General features: G+C 42.3%; 1 protein-coding gene across 1 annotated transcript in view; it reads left to right on the top strand.

Annotated features, from left to right (window-relative positions):
* Positions 1 to 20,679, top strand: part of ABCA1 (ATP-binding cassette, sub-family A (ABC1), member 1) — a 134,216-nt gene that overhangs the window by 56,673 nt on the left and 56,864 nt on the right. Inside the window, 4 exon segments of the mRNA NM_001317080.1 lie at positions 1,171 to 1,292; positions 3,347 to 3,523; positions 15,184 to 15,276; positions 19,651 to 19,891. Of these exon segments, the coding sequence (NP_001304009.1) occupies positions 1,171 to 1,292; positions 3,347 to 3,523; positions 15,184 to 15,276; positions 19,651 to 19,891 (633 nt within the window).

The following is a 20,679-nucleotide window of genomic DNA, read 5'->3' as shown; positions in this document are numbered from 1 at the left end:
TTCTTGCCTGGGCTTGTGGGCTGTGGTCTCCCATTGGTGGCTGCCCCGTCATGCTTCCTGATGAGCTGGCCTGCTCTTTACTGAAAGAATGTGGGTTATTAAAAGGGAGGGGCAGAGGGAAAAGTGGACATTCACATGAAATATGGCAGGGGAAATGACAGCATTTCAGTCAAGGGGAACCCTACCAAACATCTGATTGGAAACCTCACATTTTGGAGATAGAGAAGCTGAAATTCAGAGAAATAGCTGATATGAAATACCCAAGTAACAGCATTAGGCACAGCTTCCAACTCTGAGGACTAAAATTGGATTTCTGGCCAGTGCTTTTTCTGCTTCACTACACTGGATTGGAACCTCTTCTAAATGTACCTGGAGGGCTTATTATTTAAAGGGATTCTGTGTGAAACCCTGCAGCAAGCCAGTCATTCAGTAGGGTTGATTTTTAAAAAATACATGCCTGTGTGTTTTCTTAACGTATGGCAGGCTTGGGTGTTGGCGTTCTGTATCAAGGGTTCCACGTTTGGAATTAAAATGAGATCATGCCTGTGAACGCTTTGATGTGCCTAATGCTGTATACCCATGGTTCTCAAATTGTGGGCCCCAGATCAGCCGCATCAGCATCACCTGGAAGCTTGTTAGAAGTGCAGATTCTCCAGCTTCCTCCCAGGCCACTGAATTAGAAACTCTGGGGGTAGGGACTAGCAGTCCATTTTCACAAGCCCCTCAGGTGATTCTGATGCCCTCTCAAGTTTGAGAACCGCTGTTCTGCATCAAGAAAAAAACCAGCCCCGGGGCTTGTGGGCATAGGCTTTAAATATCTCCAAGGTGAGCTACCTGCCATGGCATTGACTAGACAGGAGCTGTGGGGTTAGAGTCACAGATCTCAGGTGGGCTGGGCGAGCTCATTTAAATGACCTGGCTTTTTCCTTGAAAAGCAAGGAAAGGCTGTGTGTGCACTATACTGTCGTGCTACACGGCTTCAGAAAGCAGTCTTTTCATGTCTCTGCTGTTAAGGTGAAGCTCCTGAACCTTGTTTCTCTGTGTGCTTAGGCCTGTGGCTGTCAATCGGTTTAAAAGGAGGCAATCAATATTATGATATTTTGTTCCATCATGCTGACTTTTTTTTAAAGTTGCTTATAAAATGAAAATAAAATACCATTTCTCCAGCAGGCTTGAAGCTTCGGGACTTCCTGGCAGACAATGAAACCTTCTCTGAATTCCTGCATCACAACCTCTCTCTGCCAAGGCCTACTGTGGACAAGATGCTGGGGGCTGATGTCAGACTCCACAAGGTAAACTGCGACCTTCAGCTTCCCTAGTGGGGCCCATGGCAGTTATATTATTCAAGAGCACCTGGAAGGAAATAAACAAACTCCTATCTTTGTAATGCTGCTGAAGGAAGTTGTTGGCTCCAGTGCAGCTTCACCTGTTTTTACCTCCCTGCTCAGGCTGGCATTACCAAACCGTCCAGAGAGTGGATGTACAGCCTGGCATCACAGGCCAGCTGGCTGAAATAAAACTGATCCTGCCTGTCAATTGGCATTTGTTGATAACATCTCCCTAACAGGGGGATGCATTTGAGTTAAGATGAATTAAACACTTTCTTTAAAATTTCACAGTTCTGAGACAATAACCAGGGTTGAGGATTATTATCTGGAATATTTCCATCTGTAAAATCTAAGACAGGAGATTTTAAAAACTTAATGCTTCCTTTAAAGATAAATGAGAAAGCTATATAAGGAGAAAGTGTTTATTTTTCTTAAATTGATAAAACCAGGAAGTAATGGTTGTGTTTATATAGAATTTTGACCTCAGATTTTTAAAAACTTCCTCTGGCATCATTTATAGCAAACCGCCCCTGTGAAGTGGGCAGCAGACCCAGACTGCCTGGTTATTGATTTTCAGAGAAGCTCCTCAAGTGTATTCTCTGGCAGAAGGGGGAACTGCTTCTTTACCCTGTCTCATGTCTACATACTAGCTTGTCTTTTCAGTAAGCGGAAGTAGTGGAGATGTTTATGGCTGAAAATAAGATCTTCGCTTTTGTGATCTAGAATTTTTAAAATTAGAAAAATGTGCTTACTGCTTGCCTTTATGAAACTAGGAAAATATGCCTTGTGTTTACCAGTTGTGTGGTTGGGAGATGGGCCAAAAGCAGCAGGCTTATGAAAATTGTTACATTTTTATGAAAATCATTAGCATGATTTCCATTACCCCCTGCCAATTTCATATCTGTCACATCTGATCAGTTTACAAAAAGAGGGGGCATCATAACCCCGGAGGTGGTCCTTGGATGGTAATTAGTTTCTGTGTAGTCAGTGTTCTTGACCACAAACATTAAAGTAGGCTGGCAGCAAGGGCTAGTTAGAGAAGGGAGGAAAAGTGAAGGGGGCTTGGGTTTCTGGCAGTAGGTGAAAACTTACTGGGAACCATGGCAGACCAAGTGTTGGCTGCATAGGTCTTGGGAGGCTTTTGGTCCATCACCCCCATTAGGCTGCACTACAAGCAGATCAGGCTACACTAATTGAGCAGAGGAAGTAGTAATGGAGTAATAAAGAGTCTGAATATCCATTCATTCATTCCACAAATTATACTGTCCATATGTTCCAGCACCATGGACAGAAAGGGAGCCGGAAAGACAAGGCCCTTCATCTTACTCAACTTGCTGCCGATGGACAGTAAGGACAAATATGACAAAGTGCAGTTTATTTAGGTCCAGAAAAGCTATTTAAGTAAACAAGATATGGCCAAGGAGAGCCTCTCTACTCTAAGGAATAGATAAGAGTGACTTATAACTGGCCTATCACTTGGATAAGGGCTTGACTCTAGTTTTCTGCTCTGATATATGTAAAAAGAAGAGTTTCACATTCTGAAATTGTTGGGCATAGTTCTTTGTATCAGTTAAGTTTCTGTATCTACAAATAACTAGTATAAATGCCCCCCCCTTCTGGTCAGTCCAACCCCAGTTTAAGATAGCATGCATTCCAAAATAATGAGAACTTTCTACTTTCTCTAATAAAAGTGGTTTCAGGGATTCCAACGCTAAATTCCCATTTGCTGAATCAGGTGTCGCAATTTTGATAAAAAGCATTAGACTCGGAATTTCCCTTTACAAGGACAAGAGTGTGGAGATCATGAGTCAAACACCACATGCAGGTTTTAAGTGTCCTGTAGGAGCATGCCTCGATTCGTCTTGAAGTTCAGTAGAGACTCGATGCATTGGACTATTGGAGCGGTGTCCATTCTTCAAAGCTGTATTGATGTGAAGTCCCCCGACAGGCTGCAAGACCCTGCTTCCCATCTTCGTAATCCAGTTTTGCTTCTCTCTCTTTGTATGAAATGCTTCCAGGTATTTTTGCAAGGCTACCAGTTACATTTGACCAACCTGTGCAATGGATCAAAATTAGAAGAGGTGATTCAGCTTGGTGACCAAGAAGTCTCCAGGCTTTGCAGCCTGCCAAGGGAAAAGCTGGATGCAGCAGAGCAAGTACTGCGTTCCAACATGGACATCCTGAAGCCGATCCTGGTGAGTCGGCTTGGTGTGGAGAAGCTTCAAGCACTAATGCTTTTGGAATGTGAAATCTGTCCTTGGGCAATGTGACTTTGTTTTTGTAGAAATATTGGGCTGGCTGGGAGTTAGAGTTGAAATTTGGATCAGTGGTATTCCAACTGTCCTTTCAAACTTTTGGGCCATCTCCCTGAGGGTAAATGGGGGAAGAGTGAGTTGGGTGTGGCTCCAAGTCCTTGTCTAAGGTCCCTTGTGCCTGTTTCAATCTGAGAAGAGCTGCCTTTTTATGGTTTTTAATATTGTAAATGTTCATTTGAAGAAAGAATCCCCTAGATTAAAAAAAAGTCACAAAACATTAGTGGGAAGATGAATATCTGTGCATTTTTAAAAGCCTATCAGAAAGGAGACACTGAGATGTCTCAGTGGAAAAACCCTGGAATTGGATGAGAACACAGTTAATAATTAGCTTAATCAATGACAAATTGCATTCACAGAAAAAATGGTTCCAACAAAGTTTGATAATCAGCTGGGAATCAGTAGTTCAGAGAAGCAGTCCATGAGAATACATGTTCATTCCGGATCCCATTGCAGATGAGTCCAAGCATTCTGGTTGTCAGTTTTAGGTATAGTTCCAGAGCAGGTATCTTTCTTTGGGTTTTCTGAGATCTTTGGTGAGCTGCCCCTCCAACAACATCCTTTAGCATCTAGTGTTCTGGTATCCTACCCACCAGAGATCTCTCTGATTTGTCAATAGGTTCTTTCAAAACCAGGGAAAGAGCCCTGGAAGAAGGATGTGCCTGGAAATAGAGATTCCTCATTATGATAGAGAGAAAATGGAATTCTCTGGGACTTTTCACACCTTGATTTCTCTATAGAGAGATGGACCCTCCTGGGGTACTATGAAGTTTTGGTTTCTGGACCCTGTGCCTGGATCATACCCGAGAATGTGACCTTGGAAACACATCCCAGGGTTTACATTCTTGACTGACCACCACAGAGTCTTGTGTCCTGCCTGACTTTCTGATGCTACAGCTTCTGCTTGAGGTGAAGGTAGTAGTGAAACTGAATTCTTGGATGCCTCTGTGGCAGGGCTGATGGTGACCCAGTCAGTGTGAAGGGCTTAGGCCTCATGCTTAAGATTTGTTTTTGTTTTATTCCAGATTTTTTTTGTTTTATTCCAGAAATAGTCTTTTCTGTTTCAGTATTTTAAAAGGTACTGAGTTCCGCCCCCCCCAGCGGTCTGTGAGTCCATTGGTTAATGTTTCTATGGTACAATTTTATTGAGATATATTTCTGAATGGAGATGTTTAAAGTCCCAGATAAGTGGTCTAGTCAGATAAGCTCTTTTGTGAAGATATTTTCAGGCTGTTGGCACTTTTTTCATTGTAAGACAGAAGGTCAAAGGTTATAACAAGTGGTGGACCATTTCTTTGGAATGTTTAGGCATTTTGTTTTAACCTCCTTACAAGGCAGAAATGTTCACCCTTTGAGCCAGGATGATTCAAACTTTGGAAAGATGCTTTTAGAATCATAGCAGTTTATTCTGGTGCCCATTCATTGTCTCATTTCTGTTTATTCATTAAACATATGTTGTGTGCCCAACCCATAAAGTCTCTCTAGTTATAAATGTCTGAATTATGCTCTAAGTCAAGTGGTAGTACAGCCTTCATAATCTGATGGTCGACAGACTTGAAAATCTCTCTCTAGTGGTGAAAATGAGTATGACTGGGACATGGAAATGCAGTGTCAAAACTGTCAGCCCATCCCATCATGTTGTGGTTGCGTCTTGTAGCCCAGTTGGTTCACGCCAGGTGTTGATTAGGGTGGCTGCCATATGCTTCCTGCACATCCCTTGGGCAAAGGAGCATCTCAGGTTCTGCTCCTGCCTGTCAGCTGTTGTGGTGAGATCTTTCTTCCTAACTCAGAAAATGAGACTTTTGAATTAGAACATGGTGAGTGGCCAGGATGGCTCTGTGTAAAAGTGTTTTAGAGGATACCTTTGGGCTGAAATGACTTCCAAACATTTTGACAGTGACTTTTATAGCAGGGCCTTAACTGGAGCACTGGGATTGCTATTACACTTACATTAAGCAGCCTTTTGCTCCTACCATTGGTTGGAATTTTGGCATTGGTGATGGTAGATGGGTGTGCCGTGGGACCCCATGGCACACAGGCAGTTAATTGCACCAAGAACTGCATTAGCAGCAGCAGCCAACCTAGGGGTGGCCTGGGAGGGGGGAGAGAAACTGTTCTGTCAATATGCGTTTCTGTACTAAAAGTAGATTTTCAGGAGAGACATGTTTTGAAACATGTTTTGAAACATGTCTCTCCTTTCTCTCTGTCTGTCTTGTCTGTCTGTCTCTCTCTGCAGATGTTTCTCTGTTTTTCAGACAAGGTATTCTGACTCCCCTGGGCCTCCTTCAGTCCCCTGATGACCTCTGGACAACAGGGGGGAAGTGTGGCAGAGTAGAAAAGGCATGGGCTTGGGGCCAGCTGCATCTAGGTTCAAATATTGCTTCAGCATCTGCCAGCTGTGTGTCCTTGGATACTTTATTTAGATTCTGTAAGCTTCAATTTCCTCTTCTTTTACATATAGATAATATACTTTACCCTTTGTTGTGGTTACTGCTCATGTATATGAAAAGTCTGGCATAGGGCTTGGTATACATGAGATGCTCAATACATAGAAGTTGATAATTATTACGAGTAATATCAACTATATACTGAAAACAGTGGCTGGTGAGATAGAAATTTTCTTCTGTAAATCATTGTTAGGAATCATCATGCTTAGCAAAGTAGTCTTGAAGAACATTTCAATGAAAAATTGCATTGTTTGCTTAGATATTGCCAAGGCTTCTTACCCTGTAGATTCTTATTTATGTTTATGCCTCCATTATACCTTGTATAAAATGAAGGTATTAGTGTGTATACCTTGCACATCAGGGTGTTCACAGGGCTGTATTCTTTTTTTGGAAGCTTTAAATATGAATCTGCTTCTGAGGCCATTCAGGGTAGGAGCTGAATTCAGTTCCTCGAAGTTGTAGGACTGAGATCCCTGTTTTCTTGCTGGACATCAGCTAGGGGCTGGTCTTTGCTCCTAGCATAGGAGGTTATGCTGCCCTACCAGCATTCCTTCTCATGCTTTTCATATGACCCCTCCCCAGCCACAGTGGGTTGTGTTCCTCTCGTGCTTTAAATCTGACTTTCCCTTCTACATCTCTCTGCCTCCAGCCAGAAAGTTTTCTGCTTTTAAGGGCTCCTGTGATTAGACTGTGAACCCAACCAGATGATCTAAGATAATATCCCTATTTTATTTTATTTTATTTTGTCTTCTTGTCTTTTTAGGGCCACACCCGCAGCATATGGAGGTTCCCAGACTAGGGGTCTAACTGGAGCTGCAGCCGCTGGCCTGTGCCACAGCCACAGCAACACCAGATCTGAGCCGTGTCTGCGATCTATACCACAGCTCACAGCAATGCCAGATCCTTGAGCCACTAAGCAAGGCCAGGGATCGAACACGCGACCTCATGATTCCTAGTCAGATTCATTTCCACTGCGCCATGATGGAAACTCCTAATGTCCCTATTTTAACATTAATGACTTTTTATATCTGTGAAGTACATTTTGCTGTGTGATGTATCTAACAGATTCCAGGGATTAGGGTCTGGCAGCTTTGGGAAGTATGTTCATCCAGCCACAACTGCCTTTGGTTAGAACAAATATTTCATTGTCTTTGAAGTGTTTCCTCAGTGCCCTTAGCCTTTTTTTTTTTTTTTTTTTTTTTTTTTTTAATTAGTCCCTCTTCAGCCCTATGTACTCTCTTGCTCATATTCTGAGAGTAACTCTAAAGCATAATAAATACTACCTACTAGGGTTTTTAATGCACAAACCAAAGAGAGCAGTGACTTTGGGAAGTTGAATATCGCTGAACAAGGCATAAGACATTCATCAACAAAACCAATACATATTTACTGTATGTCTGCTTTGTACCAGGTACTGTTCTAAGGCACCGAAAGCTCAGCCATGAACAAGACAGACAGGGTCCACATGGAGCTTTCATTTTAGTGGGCACCAAGAACCAGCTTTAAGGCTGAGATTGGGAACTTGAGGAATTCTTCACAGGGTCTGGGTTCTGTAAACTGAGAGCTGCCCACCCATCCTAGTTTCACCAGTGACCTCCCAGCAGCTCTCTGACAACAACAATCTTGTCCACTGTGGGACCCTGGGGGCCATACTGGAAGACTGTGGGGTTACGTGGCTTGGGCTCTCATCCTTGCTTACCACTGCCTTAGTGATGTGAAGATGGTGTCTGACCCTTGACAGTGTCTGATGCGAGTTAGCGAGGACAGGGATACAGATTTACTTCCATCTTGCTAACATCATAAATAGAGCACAACCTTGTGGCTAGATGGTTTTGACCTCTGATGATACCTTCACCCGAAAAGTGAAAGTTCTATTTCTGTGGAATAGTAGAGTTCTGTTCCTGGGTCTTCTGAAACATGCAGTACATTCTTACAAAGGCAGAACTCAGTTCATGGGACAAAGGTGGTGGATTCAGTAAGTGGTGCCCTGAGGTTCCCAGAAGACCAGTGAGCTCACAGCTGGGCTGTGCAAGGATCGAAGGAGCAGAGGTGGAGGAGGGGAACAGTCATCTTGGTCTTAAAGGGCTTTCGTTTAGCATCTTCTTGACCCTTAGACAGGGCCTAGCTTGGCTCATGGCTTTAGAGGCTGATACTTTTCAACAGGTCACATGCCATCTTTAAAGCATCTGTATGGGTGTTTTGCAGGAGAAAACACTTGCTTTTCCCTCTCCTCCTGCCTGGAACTCAAACATTTGTAGGAAGTGCCAGATTTTGTTTGGCTTTGTGTGGTTTTTACTGCCCACCTGTTTACAACATCTGCTTTTGCCCAGCAAGCAATTGTAATCCCCATCATTTGGTAAATGGGAGAATGACACACCTCATGGATTTGCTCTTTTAGACTCTGTTTACCTAATTCTATGAGAAAAGGGGAGCACAGAACTGGGGATAAATTAGTGAACTTAGTAGTGTGTTAATATGACTATTCAACTCTATCTAGACAGACATGTTTTGCCTTAATTATACTATTACTTCCTTGAAAAGCGCTGCCACTTCTAAGATAAAGGTTTGATTTTTGATCCTGAGTTAGGTGGTAGTAGATGTATTTAACTATGTTTAGAAACAGCCAAAAAAAAAAAAGAATGAGGTATTATTTTAATGCATTAGTGACATCGAATTTAAAAGTTAATGTTTAAGTTGAATTATTTTAAAAAGATTAGTACTGTCTTCAAACGTGAGTTTTATAATTCCCAACTTCAATAAAAATTATTACAGTGCTCCTCAGAGGAAAATTTAATTGTCGTATAAATCATTGGAAAGAAAGAGTGATTGCTTCCGGGTGGTGATAGTCTTTGTACCTGGTATGTGGCTTTCTTATTTTCAATTTAAACTAAAATATATACATCCTAGCCTTGAGTTGTATTTTTGGAATATGGGCAAAGTGAAGTAGAGATTTTAGTCTACTTCATGAGCATATTTAAGAGAAATTGAAATGTTCCAATGAACACATTGGAACATGCATTGACAGGAAGAAGACAAAATTGTGTATTATACTGAAAATACTATTCAAATATGTGTACATCCACATCTCACTTTAGTAGTAGAGTCCCTGAAAAATTTGAATGTGGATAAGATTTTTGTAAATTGAAAAGAGTTTTCAATTACATTTTAATTTCACAGATATTCTGTCTTATATTTCTGTTCGGCTCTGACTTCTAATGCACTTGTAGGAATCTGTCCTGGTCTTCCTTTTGTGTAGAGATCATCCGTAAACAAACACTTCGCTTTATCCATTCAACAAACAATTATTGAGCTCTGATTTATGCCATGCACTGGGCCAGGGAGGTAGTGGTGAGCAAGGTACAGATCTTTGTATTTCCCTGGTAGTGGGGGAGTGATGCTGTGCAGAATGATAGCCCCTCTGCTGGGAGCTGTGCAGGTCCAGATGGGGCCTTCTAATCCAGTCTTTGAGAATCAGGAAAGGTGGAACCTACAGAATAGAGGTTAGCCATGTAAAGACAGGAGAAGAATCTTCCATGCAGAGGACATAGCCTGTGCACTGCTCAGAGGCGAGGGACAAGAGAAGATAACATTTAAGGGAACTGGACATTGTTCAGTAGTTCAGAGTGGAGCAGATATAGCTGTAGAGGGTTTGACGGCAGAAGGAAGGTAAGACATGGTGCTGAGGGAAACTTTGATGAACGATTTTATTCTCTTGGACCTCATCCCTAGAGCAAGGGAAGCTGCTGAAAGCTCCAGGGGTCAGCGATTGATGAGGTGAACATGAAACAGAATATACCTGTATATCTGTGAATTTGAAAGACTTTTGGAGCAGGTCTCACACCAGTCCATCTCTACCCTCCTATTGTTCTCTTCCCTTTGCTTTTCATTTTTCTTCCGCATTTATTGGGTGCCTTGTTATTATCTACCATTGAACTGTGCTGGATGCTGAGCTGAAATAAAACACCAGCTCAGAAAGTAAAGTCAAATTAACTTTGCTGGGTTACTGCTTTAAAAAATTTTTTTCAATTAATTAAACTTACATTTTGGCAGCACGCATACTGTGGCATATACAGAAGTAGAATATAATGTTGTACACATGAAACTTACATAATGTTATAAACCATTGTCACCTGAATTTTTAAAAAAGAGAAAAATAAAAAAATAAAATTCATGTGGAAGGAAAAAGCTAGTGAGCATAGAAGGAATATAATGAAGTCGTCTGTTAGACTGGGAAAAGATGGCACAATGGCCTCTGTCATTTTAGGGCACCCAGAATGTCATACTTTTAGGAAATGTTGCAATATTGTGATTAACACATTTTGCCGAAATGGGTAGGAGCTTTTGAGTAATATAATACTCATTTGTCTATTCTTCCTCTAATGAAAGTACAGTATTTAGTTATGATCTAAAAATATTGAATAATACATGAATTCCTGTTAGCTTAACACAGAATCTACAGTCCTCACTAAAGCTTTTATTTTCCCTGTTTTCTCCATTTTCTTTCACACAAGAAAATCTGGCTTCCTGTGGTCAGTGGGAATCTATATGAAGTCAAACCCAAGTGAATGTTTTTGGTTAAGAAAAATAGTAGTAGGAATTCCAAAGTGTGAATGGTTTACTCAGGCTCTTTGGAAACACTGTTGGTAAGCTTTGCCTGCCTTTGTCAAGTAAGTATAAGCAGGAGACCCTAGGTAATAGCAGCTGCAGGCACAAGGTTCTCAGCCTTCATCATGTGGCTCTTTTTAAGGCCTAGTGCCTGTGGTTGATTTCTTCAAGGAAATTGGACATCTTTCAGATCTGATAGGTACCCAAGCCAATTTATATTCTTACCCTTCCTTCATTCCTGCCAATCTCCTTTCCTCTTCCCTCACTCTCTTATCGTTCATTGAATTAAAAAGAAAATGATGAAATAGGTCAAACATATAAAAAGGTACAGAAATAGCATAAAGGACATCCATGTACTATCATCCATCATTTTACCATGCCATCTTCAGAGTCTTTTCAATGAATAAAACACCACAGTCGATGTCACCTGTATATCCCCTTCTTTCCTCAGAGATAACCGCTATCCTGGGATTGCGTATTTTTATGCAACCATATATGTATTTGCATTCTGTTAGTAGCAGTGTACTCTAGTGATTTACATTACATTTGCGTTACATTACATTATATATGCACTGTATAAATGTGTATGTTGATCTGCAACTTGTCTTTTTCACTCAACTTTAAGATTTATCAGTGCTGGTACATGTGGCATCTGGTTCATTTTAAATGCTGCATGGTATTCCACTTTTATACTAAAAATTTTTTTTTAATGCTTTCAGTTTTTTTTTTTTTCTTTCACATTGTTTATGGTGTCTTTTGGTGCATAGCTTTTACTTTCAAAGTAATTTTACAAATTTGTTTTCCCCATTTTGCTTTGGACTTCTATATTTTAAGAAGGCTTTTCCTACCCCAAGTTCATTTAATTTTTAATAGTGGTGTGAGATGAGAGAATAATTATTTTATATAAGTAACTAGTTGTCTCAGCAACACTGGTTGAATAGGCCATCCGTTTTCCCATTAATTTGTATTATTAAGTCTGCTGATTTGGAGTTCTCTTGTGACACAGCAGGTTAAAGATCCAGTGTTATCATTGCAGCAGCTTAGGTCGCTGCTGTGGCATGGGTTTGATCCCTGGCCCAGGAACGTCCACATGCCTCAATTGCAGCCAGAAAAGAAAAAAAAAGCCTACTGATTTATCAGTCTTCTGTCTGTATTTTGTAATGTTCAAGCATAGCAAAGTAAAATGAAGTCTTGAGCAAAACACCTGAATAATGTCAGATTTAAATTTGATAGTGAATTTTTTTATATATAATTATTTTTATTTTAAATTTTCCATTGTAACTGGTTCTGTCAATTTCCTGCTGTACAGCATGGTGACCCAGTTACACATACATGTATACATTATATTTTCTCACATTATTATGCTCCATCGTAAGTGAGTAGACATAGTTCCCAGTGCTACATAGCAGGATCTCATTGCTAATCCATTCCAAAGGTAATAGTCTGCATCTGTTAACCCCAAGCTCCCCATCCATCCCACTCCCTCCTTCTTGGCAACCACGAGTCTGTTCTCCAAGTCTATGATTTTCTTTTCTGTGGAAATGTTCATTTGTGCCATATATTAGATTCCGGGTATAAGTGATATCATATGGTATTTGTCTTTCTCTTTATGACTTCACTCAGGATAAGAGCCTCTGGTTCCATCCATGTTGCTGCAAATGGCATTATTTTGTTCTTTTTATGGCTGAGTAGTATTCCATTATGTATGTATACACCACATCTTCCTAATTCGATCATCTGTCGATGGACATTTGGGTTGTTTCCATGTCTTGACTCTTGAGAATAGTGCTTCAATGACCATGTGGGTGCGTGTATCTTTTTTTCAAGGAAAGTTTTGTCCTGATATATGCCCAAGAGTGGGATTGCTGGGTCATATGGTAGTTCTATGTATAGATTTCTAAGGTATCTCCATACTGTTCTCCATGGTGGTTGTACCAGCTTACATTCCCACCAACAGTGCAGGAGGGTTCCCTTTTCTCCACAGCCCCTTCAGCACTTGTTATTTGTGGATTTATTAATGATGGCCATTCTGACTGGTGTGAGGTGATATCTCATGGTAGTTTTGATTTGCATTTCTCTAATAATCAGGGACATTGAGCATTTTTTCACGTGCTTGTTGGCCATTGTACATCTTCCTTGGAGAAATGTCTATTCAGGTCTTTTACCCATTTTTTCCATTGGGTTGTTGGCTTTTTTGCTGTTGAGTTGTATAAGTTGTTTGTATATTTTGGAGATTAAGCCCTTGTCAGTTGCCTCATTTGAAACTAATTTGAATAGTATGTTTTTAACCCTGTATGTCAACTTACACCTGTATGTATAACTCCAACCAGAATTCCCTTGAAAAAGGAAATTTGTACTAATTACAGGTTGCCAATACTTCCCTTAATGAATGCTGAGCATTTAATTTCAAGGAATGATTAATATAAAAAGGATCCTAATAAATAGCATTGACCATTCTGCATATTACTTATGGGTGGGTTGAGCCAGTGTTTTTGCTTAAGAGACCAAAAACTAAATTAGTCAGTTAAACAAACCAACTAAAGCCTAAACTATTGACAACAAATTTGTATAGTAAGATACATATTGCATCTGTGTCTGAATATCTAAAGGTCTGATACCCACAGCAGATTTAACGAGGTCTTTATGTTTATGTCCATGGTCAACTATATCTGTGGATTAAGATAGTCATGTTCTTATAAGCATGGAGTTTTGCTGAATTGTATAACTTCTGAAACAAGAAGAATAAGCTTGCCCCAAAGTTAAGACGTTTAAATTGAAAACCTGAAGGAAAAATCATTACTTATGAAGACCTGTTTTTGCTCATGATTACCTCACCTGAACACAGCCTGGGAGTTGTATCGTGGAGTCCCACCTGAGTAAAGCATTTAAAGGAAACCATGGGCTCATCAGAGGAGTGAGAGGGTGGGAAGGCTGGCCTCTGGTGAGTGAGCCGTTTTAGAAGAGTTCATGAATCAGGCTGGACAAAATCTTCCACAGAACTTTTAGACAGATTTTATCAGAAAAACACATTCAGGGTTATCCGCGGATGTTATGATGATCTTGATACTAAGTCTTCTGCATTGGAGTTCTTTTTAAAGGAAAACATTCCAGGCTGCTGTTTCCCAGACATAATGATGAGCTTCGTCTATTTTGAGCCATTTTCCACATCATCTGCATTATGATTTCACAGCAATCTCTGATATAAGAAAAATATCAAAATAGTTCAGCCTTCTCTGGATGTCTGAGGGCATGATACTGAATAAAGTGATGACTATAAAGTATCAAGGGAAGAGGAATTTTTCCCTGAAGACTTTTTTTTTTTTTAATTTTTTTTTAGGGCTGCACCCATGGCATATGGAAGTTCCCAGGCGAGGGGTCCAGTCGGATCTGTAGGTGCTGGCCTACACCACAGCCACAGCAACACAGGATCCAGGCTGCGTCTGTGCCTACACCACAGCTCATGGCAACACCAAATCTTTAACCCACTGAGCAAGGTCAGGGATCGAATCTGCATCCTCATGGATACTAGTCGGTTTCATTTCCACTGAGCCACAATGGGAACTCTTCCCTGAAGACTTTATTATTTTCCTATTTGACAAATAAGAATGATGAAACTGACTATATGTCCTTTTTTCTTTGGATGCCTCAAGACTCAGAACCAATTCTGGCCCCAGAGTCTGTAAATCATTTTTTTTTTTTCCTCTAGCTTATGCTTTCTGCACTAACTTATCTTCTTCTTGGGCCAAAATTAATTATTTTCTTATATTTTCCATGTAATTAGCTAGGTAGTATATACTAGCGTTATATATACAAATGAGTAAATGTGAATATTTGACTCAAATTTGACATAAACGTTATTTTAATTTTTTAAAGTGATAAAATTTAATATATTAAAATAAAGTTTCACTATATCAAAAATGAGCAAATTTCCAATATTATAAACAATGCTGATTTGAATAGAATGAAGGAGAATTCCTTCTTCGCATGCTTTTGGCAGCTTTAAACTTTACACTTTCTCCTTTCTTGTGAGCCATCACAAACTTTGTTTCTCAAGGCCATTTCCATGTTCCCGGTCTTGCAGAACCTTAGACAGAGTGGGGAATTTATGGTCAGTTTTGCATTAGACATACACAGACACACTAGCATGAGATATTTTTTATCTATTGCACATCAACTAGTTTATATATTCCTACACCATTTAAAAGCATTCATTGGAGAATTAGTAAGTCTTAGGTAAACAACCTGCAAACATAGAGTTAGAATAATTTTAGTGTCATATTTTGGTTAGGAGTAGGTTTCTTTTGTGTTTTAAACTCAAGATTGTGAATGGTTTTAATTAACTTGTTTCTTTTTAATAGAAGTTTCAGGTTTACATTGAGTTTAGTGTATGAGTGTGTGTGTATGTGTGTGTGTGTCTCTCTCTCTCTCTCTCTATATATATATATATATATATATACACTTTTTTTTTTCATTATTATTTTTCCATTCCAGACGCAACTAAACTCCACATCTCCCTTCCCGAGCAAGGAACTGGCTGAAGCCACGAAAGCTTTGCTGGATAGTCTTGGGAATCTGGCCCAAGAGGTAAGTCGTGTCTTTTCAGTCTCAGAAGGCAGCCCATCATCCACTATCACTCTTTTCTACCGAGTTGAGCTAAGTGGGTCTGTTTTGATTTGAACATCAGAGGAAATGTAGAATCAACTTTAGAAGCATTTCTGATCTTAAATTACCTGGTTTGACCTCCTTACTTTTAGAGATGAAGAAACCAAGACTCCTAGATGTCTCAGGGCTAATTAGCTAGTGGCTAAAGGCCTGAAGTTTGGCCTAGAACTTCCTCCCACCGTTATTCTCAGCTCCTCGCTAATGACTTATGTGTAAAGAGGGTGATTCCCCTTCATCTCTCATGTGCCGCATTTGTCTTACCAGCAACTTCTCCTTATTTCTTCAGTAGCAAAGCCAGGCAGTCTATTTACGGAAACATTTGTTGGCAGATTGAAAAGAATAACATGATACCCCTAATTCAAATCTTTCCCTTGTAAACATCTGGCCTCTGAGTTCAACTTTGGGAGTGTAGTCTCCTGATGAAAACATTAAGTTGAGTTTTCCTTTCAGGTCCACATGTTAACAAGGTAGCAGGATAACTTTTGTCATAGGGTCAGAGGGCTTAACTTGCAAAAAAACCTGTTAACTTTTTCCACTGCCTCCCAGGCAGCGTGTGCTCATCTTTCTGACACCCAGTTTTGTTTCAGGTTAGACTTGGAAAGGAAGAACCATGTGGAACCCACTGTGTAAGGAGTTAAGCTTGGGGCGGTGGTCAGGCCCTAAACGTATAGGACACTGGGTAGGAATAATTTGTGGGGAAATTTTCTCAGACTTGGTCCAACCTTATTATGAGTTGATTCTCTAGCTCAGTTTTTGGCGTTTGTATCATTCTCAAATATCAAAACTCCCTTTATATTTTCTAAGAATAAAGTATTGCATGTCCACTATGGGAAATGCAAAACATGTGGAAAATACAGAAAACACCAAGAATCAGCACTGTCGACACGTCAGTGTATTGCTTTCGGTTCTGCTCTGTTTTCCATTTCTGCTCATGTGTGTCTGACCGAAGAGGCCTGGCTTTGGGGTCCCTTTCAGGAGAAGCCCTCTTCCAGGCTGCTGTTAGTCCCATTCTGAATGCTGGTGACCTCTCTGTAGGTGGAGAAGCTGGGTCTCCTGGGCTTCTTCCTGGAGGCAGAATGAGAAACAGAAACTGCCCTGCAAGCCCATGGCCACTTCTCTGGGGTCCTGTTAGCTGACACTGGCACACCCTGTGCCACTCTCACAGGTCCCTGCCAGCCTTGGAGAAAGCGAAGCAGGTACTTTGATGTGGGCGGCTGCCTCTGAGCTCAGGGTCTGCTTACAGCTTTTTCTTCTTACATCACTAGCCTGCCTTTATTCTGGGAAAAAAAAGTAATTCGTAATCAAAAACGGGTGATGTGTCTACTGCTCATGTGGTGGAAATTCTCCAACTGAGCAATATACATTTTTCTTGGCAGCTGCTTCCTGTGCTTTGCTTGCTCCCTGGTCCTGGGCAGAAAGGGCCACCTGCTTCTCTCAGTGGAACACCTTCAAGTCACTTTCCATCATGAGGGTCTCATTGTCTAACTTGCCATTTCTCTGGGACATATGGGAGAAGATAAATAAATGTACTCGTTGATCTGTTCAATGTTTGGAAGAGAGTTGGTTGTTTTGACCAAAGCACAACCTTTGAAAGGAAAAGGGAAGTAAGCTTCCCCTGGTTCTTGCAGTTTCACCAGTTTCCCTGTGAAATCCACATGACAAATGTGAGTCAGTCTGACTGTGTCCATATTTCAGAAGACACTGAGGTTCAGAAATGCTGGACAACTTGCCTACGGTCAGCTAGTAAATTAATTGGGAGAACTGGGATTTGATCCAGGACTGTTGGACTCCAAAGCCCATGTTCTTGCTGCTTTTCCCACTTTTGGTCTGAACCCTGATGGTAACTGGACTAGAATAGGAAGGAAATACTTCAAAGAAAGAAAAGATGGGTTAACAGGGCCTGGCCATAGGGTAGGGATGGGGACTTCTTGAACCAGAGGAGTCAAAGTGGACATGAGCTGCACATCTGAGTGACAGGAAGGTGGGGCTGGGGAGGCAGGGCAGGGAGCAGTGTCTCAGCTCTCTGTCCAGCACCCACCAGGTACCTGGCACAGCTAGGGGTTGGGGACTCAGAACGGAGCACCCTAACTTCCCTGTTCTCATGGGGCTGACCTGGGGTAGGAGACAGAAGTAAACTGGTCAGTGTATAATGTGACAGGAGGGATGCCAGCAATGAGGAAGAATAGAGCTGGGTAGAGGGGATGGAGGGCCATGAGGTGGTTTTTTAAAGGGGGTAATTCCTGACTGTCTGGTCAGATAGCATCTGCACCTGGAGAAAATGACAGTGGGGCCTGCACTCCACACAGAAGACACCATAGATTCCAAGATACTGATGTTGGGGCATGATGACCCAGGAATGTGTTTAAAGACCGGGGAGGAGGCCGGCATGGCCAGAACAAAGAGAGCACACGAAAGGGGGTGAGAGATGAGGTTGAAGCAGGAGGTGAATGCCATGCGGGCCTGGTGAGGCTGGATTTACACTGAGGGAGATCTGAGGAGGGCTTGGAGCTTGGGCATATGGTGTGACCTGGAGGATGAAGCTGCTTATATTCCGGTTGTTACACTGAGATGAAACAGGAGACGAGGCCAGGAGGGGGCCATTGCAGTAGAAGAGAAAGTAAGACAGCCCTCACTCACGCCACAGACGCTGATCAAACACCCACCCTCCATAGGCTGGAGGCCGAACAGCCCTGCTTCCCCATGAATGGGAGCACCTGGCAGAGGAGGTATAGTGTGTGAGCTGAGGTTTAGAAGAGTGAGTAGGGGGTTGCCTTTAAGATAGATTCTGGGACAAAGAGCCAAGAGTTTGAAATAACTTTGTCATTTATGTAGCCTCTATCCAAAGATGTGCTGGCTTTATGTAGGAAGACACTTGTCCTTTTGGTTGGCGATGGCAGGATGGTGGTGGCAAGGCAGCCTGTGGGAAGAGAAGTGAGTGCTTTTACTACTGTTTAAAGATCTCCAGGGCTGTTCACCTACCAACAAAAGGAAATGTATTCTGGCTGCCTCTCCCCTCTCTGACAAGTGATGAAAAGCTAAAGTCAGGAAGAGCTGGCCTCCTAATCATGTTCTCTCAGTGTTAGATGCCCCCACTCTGGGAGGGAGGAATCTTTGTGACCTCTGACCACCCTGGAGCTCCTGGTTCCCCTCCAGAGGCAGAAGGCAGAGGCAGGGTCTGTGGGTCTTGGACCCTGTCACTTGTAGAAGCCAGCAGGCCCTGTGCGATGGAAAACTGGGCACATGGGGTCAGAACCTAGGCTGCCTCCAGGTCAAGTGCAGGTCCCTCGGCCCCTCCTCTCTTCTCCCCGAGCCTCAGCCTTCCAGGCAATGAGAACACGCAGTGACATTTCAAGGAATGTAGGGATTTATTAATGATTTATTGTGAAATGCGTGGAAATACAAAGTACACTATAAATATTTAATTATAAGAGCTACTGGGCCAAGAAGTCCACACGGTGCTGGAATACATTTGTGTGTGAGACAAAACGCTGGTCACGTGTGAGTCCCAGACGCAGTTCCTGCTGCCTGAGTGTCTGGCTTGACGGGGCAGGGGCTGTTTTGTGTAGGGCCCACTCTCGGATATCAGATAGCATTTGATTTTTTTCCTCATCACACTCTGCTTTAGCTTCATCATCTCGATGGGAAGTTGGGCCCTTAGAGAAGTGACTTTCCTAAGGCTGTGAGCTAATGAGAGAATAGCTGGGATTCAAACTTCGTTTCCCACCATGAGCTCTTTCCATTGCCTAATACTCGGCTGAGATTGCAGACTACACACACAGTGCCTTTTCTGCCAGGGCCAGAGGGCTCCTCAATTTCCACGATGAAATTTGAGGTGTTTTAGAAATGAGTCGGTGACTGAAGATGTGAGTGGTTCCTGACGTGCGCAGATGAACACATAGCTGTTCCAAGAAAGCATCCCCTTCTTCATGATAATCCGGATGAAACAAAGCTCCTCACTAGGGCCTTCGCTCACTTCTAAGCTGTGCTTTTCGGTCTTTAATATGTATGGGAATCACCTGGGCATCTCATGAAAATGCACATTTGCATTGTGGAGAGTTAGACCAGAACCTGCATCTCGGCCTCTCAGATGACGCTGATGACACTGGTCCCTAGACCACAGAGGGAGCAGTAAGGCTCTGGCAGTCCCATCACAAGGCTTCTGGGAAGCAACATCAGACAAGATACGTTCTGGGATGACGTTTTGGAGAGGTCAAAAAGTAACCTGTTTCTCTCTCTTCTTTCTCCTCCCTCCTTTCCCCTTCTTTCCTCTCCTTTTCCACCCCATCCCTCCACCAGCTATTCAGCATGAAGAGCTGGAGTGACATGCGGCAGGAGGTTATGTTTCTGACCAACGCGAATAGCTCTAGCTCTTCCACCCAGATCTACCAGGCAGTGTCCCGCATCGTCTGTGGCCATCCCGAGGGCGGGGGCCTGAAGATCAAGTCCCTTAACTGGTATGAGGACAACAACTACAAAGCCCTCTTTGGAGGCAATGGCACCGAGGATGATGCTGGCACTTTCTATGACAATTCCACAAGTGAGTGTCTGTGCAGACCCCAGTCCCGGCCCCAGCTGCCCTTGGTTCCAGACTCAGCCCTGTGTCACCTGCTCCCTTATGCTCACCCACCTCCTGTGTGGCAGCAGTGGATGTTTGTGTGTGGCTGTTTGCACACCAGACTGAGCTCCTAGAAGAGGCAGTCTTCTAATCTGCAAACTGTTGCCATGTCTGTGGATGGGGCCCGGCACATCCCAGGTACCCAGTGTGTTTGTCAGGTGAATGGATGATTGAAAGCCAGTCTCCCCAGTTTTCTGGGGGCTGTGGGAGGGTGGTTCCTGGAGTCATCAGGGATCTCCCTCTCCTCTCAGTGTGCTTTATAATAAAAACTTTAAATAACAACAACAATAAGAGCTAACATGTAGGGAACATTTTCTATGTACTGTGCATTTCATTTATCTCCTATAACCCTTACAAAAGCCCTGCAAGGAAGGTTTTATAACCCCGCATTTTTTAGGCTCAGAGAGGTTCAGCTGCTTGGTCAAAGCCACACCATAGCTAATCCACAGGAATCAGGATTAAACCAGATCTGCTGGCTCCATGCTTTTCTTCAGTAAACCACGCGGCCTCAGAAATAACCTGTTTACAGTGGCGTGTGTGTGCCCTCAGACTCGGGCATTTGATCTGATGTTTGTTTTTGGTTCTTAGCTGCGAGTTGGTGTTAAAGAACCTTGTAACTCCATATCTGCTCCCCACACTCGGGCGGTTTTGTGGGGATGTGTGTCCCGTCTGATGGCAGCAAGGAGCCGGTGTTACAGTTTTAGACAATA

The sequence above is a fragment of the Sus scrofa genome, chromosome 1, assembly GCF_000003025.6.
Source record: "Sus scrofa isolate TJ Tabasco breed Duroc chromosome 1, Sscrofa11.1, whole genome shotgun sequence".
NCBI classification, from domain to species: domain Eukaryota; kingdom Metazoa; phylum Chordata; class Mammalia; order Artiodactyla; family Suidae; genus Sus; species Sus scrofa.
Note: the sequence above shows the minus strand (reverse complement) of the source record. Positions and strands in the feature narration are given on the sequence as shown.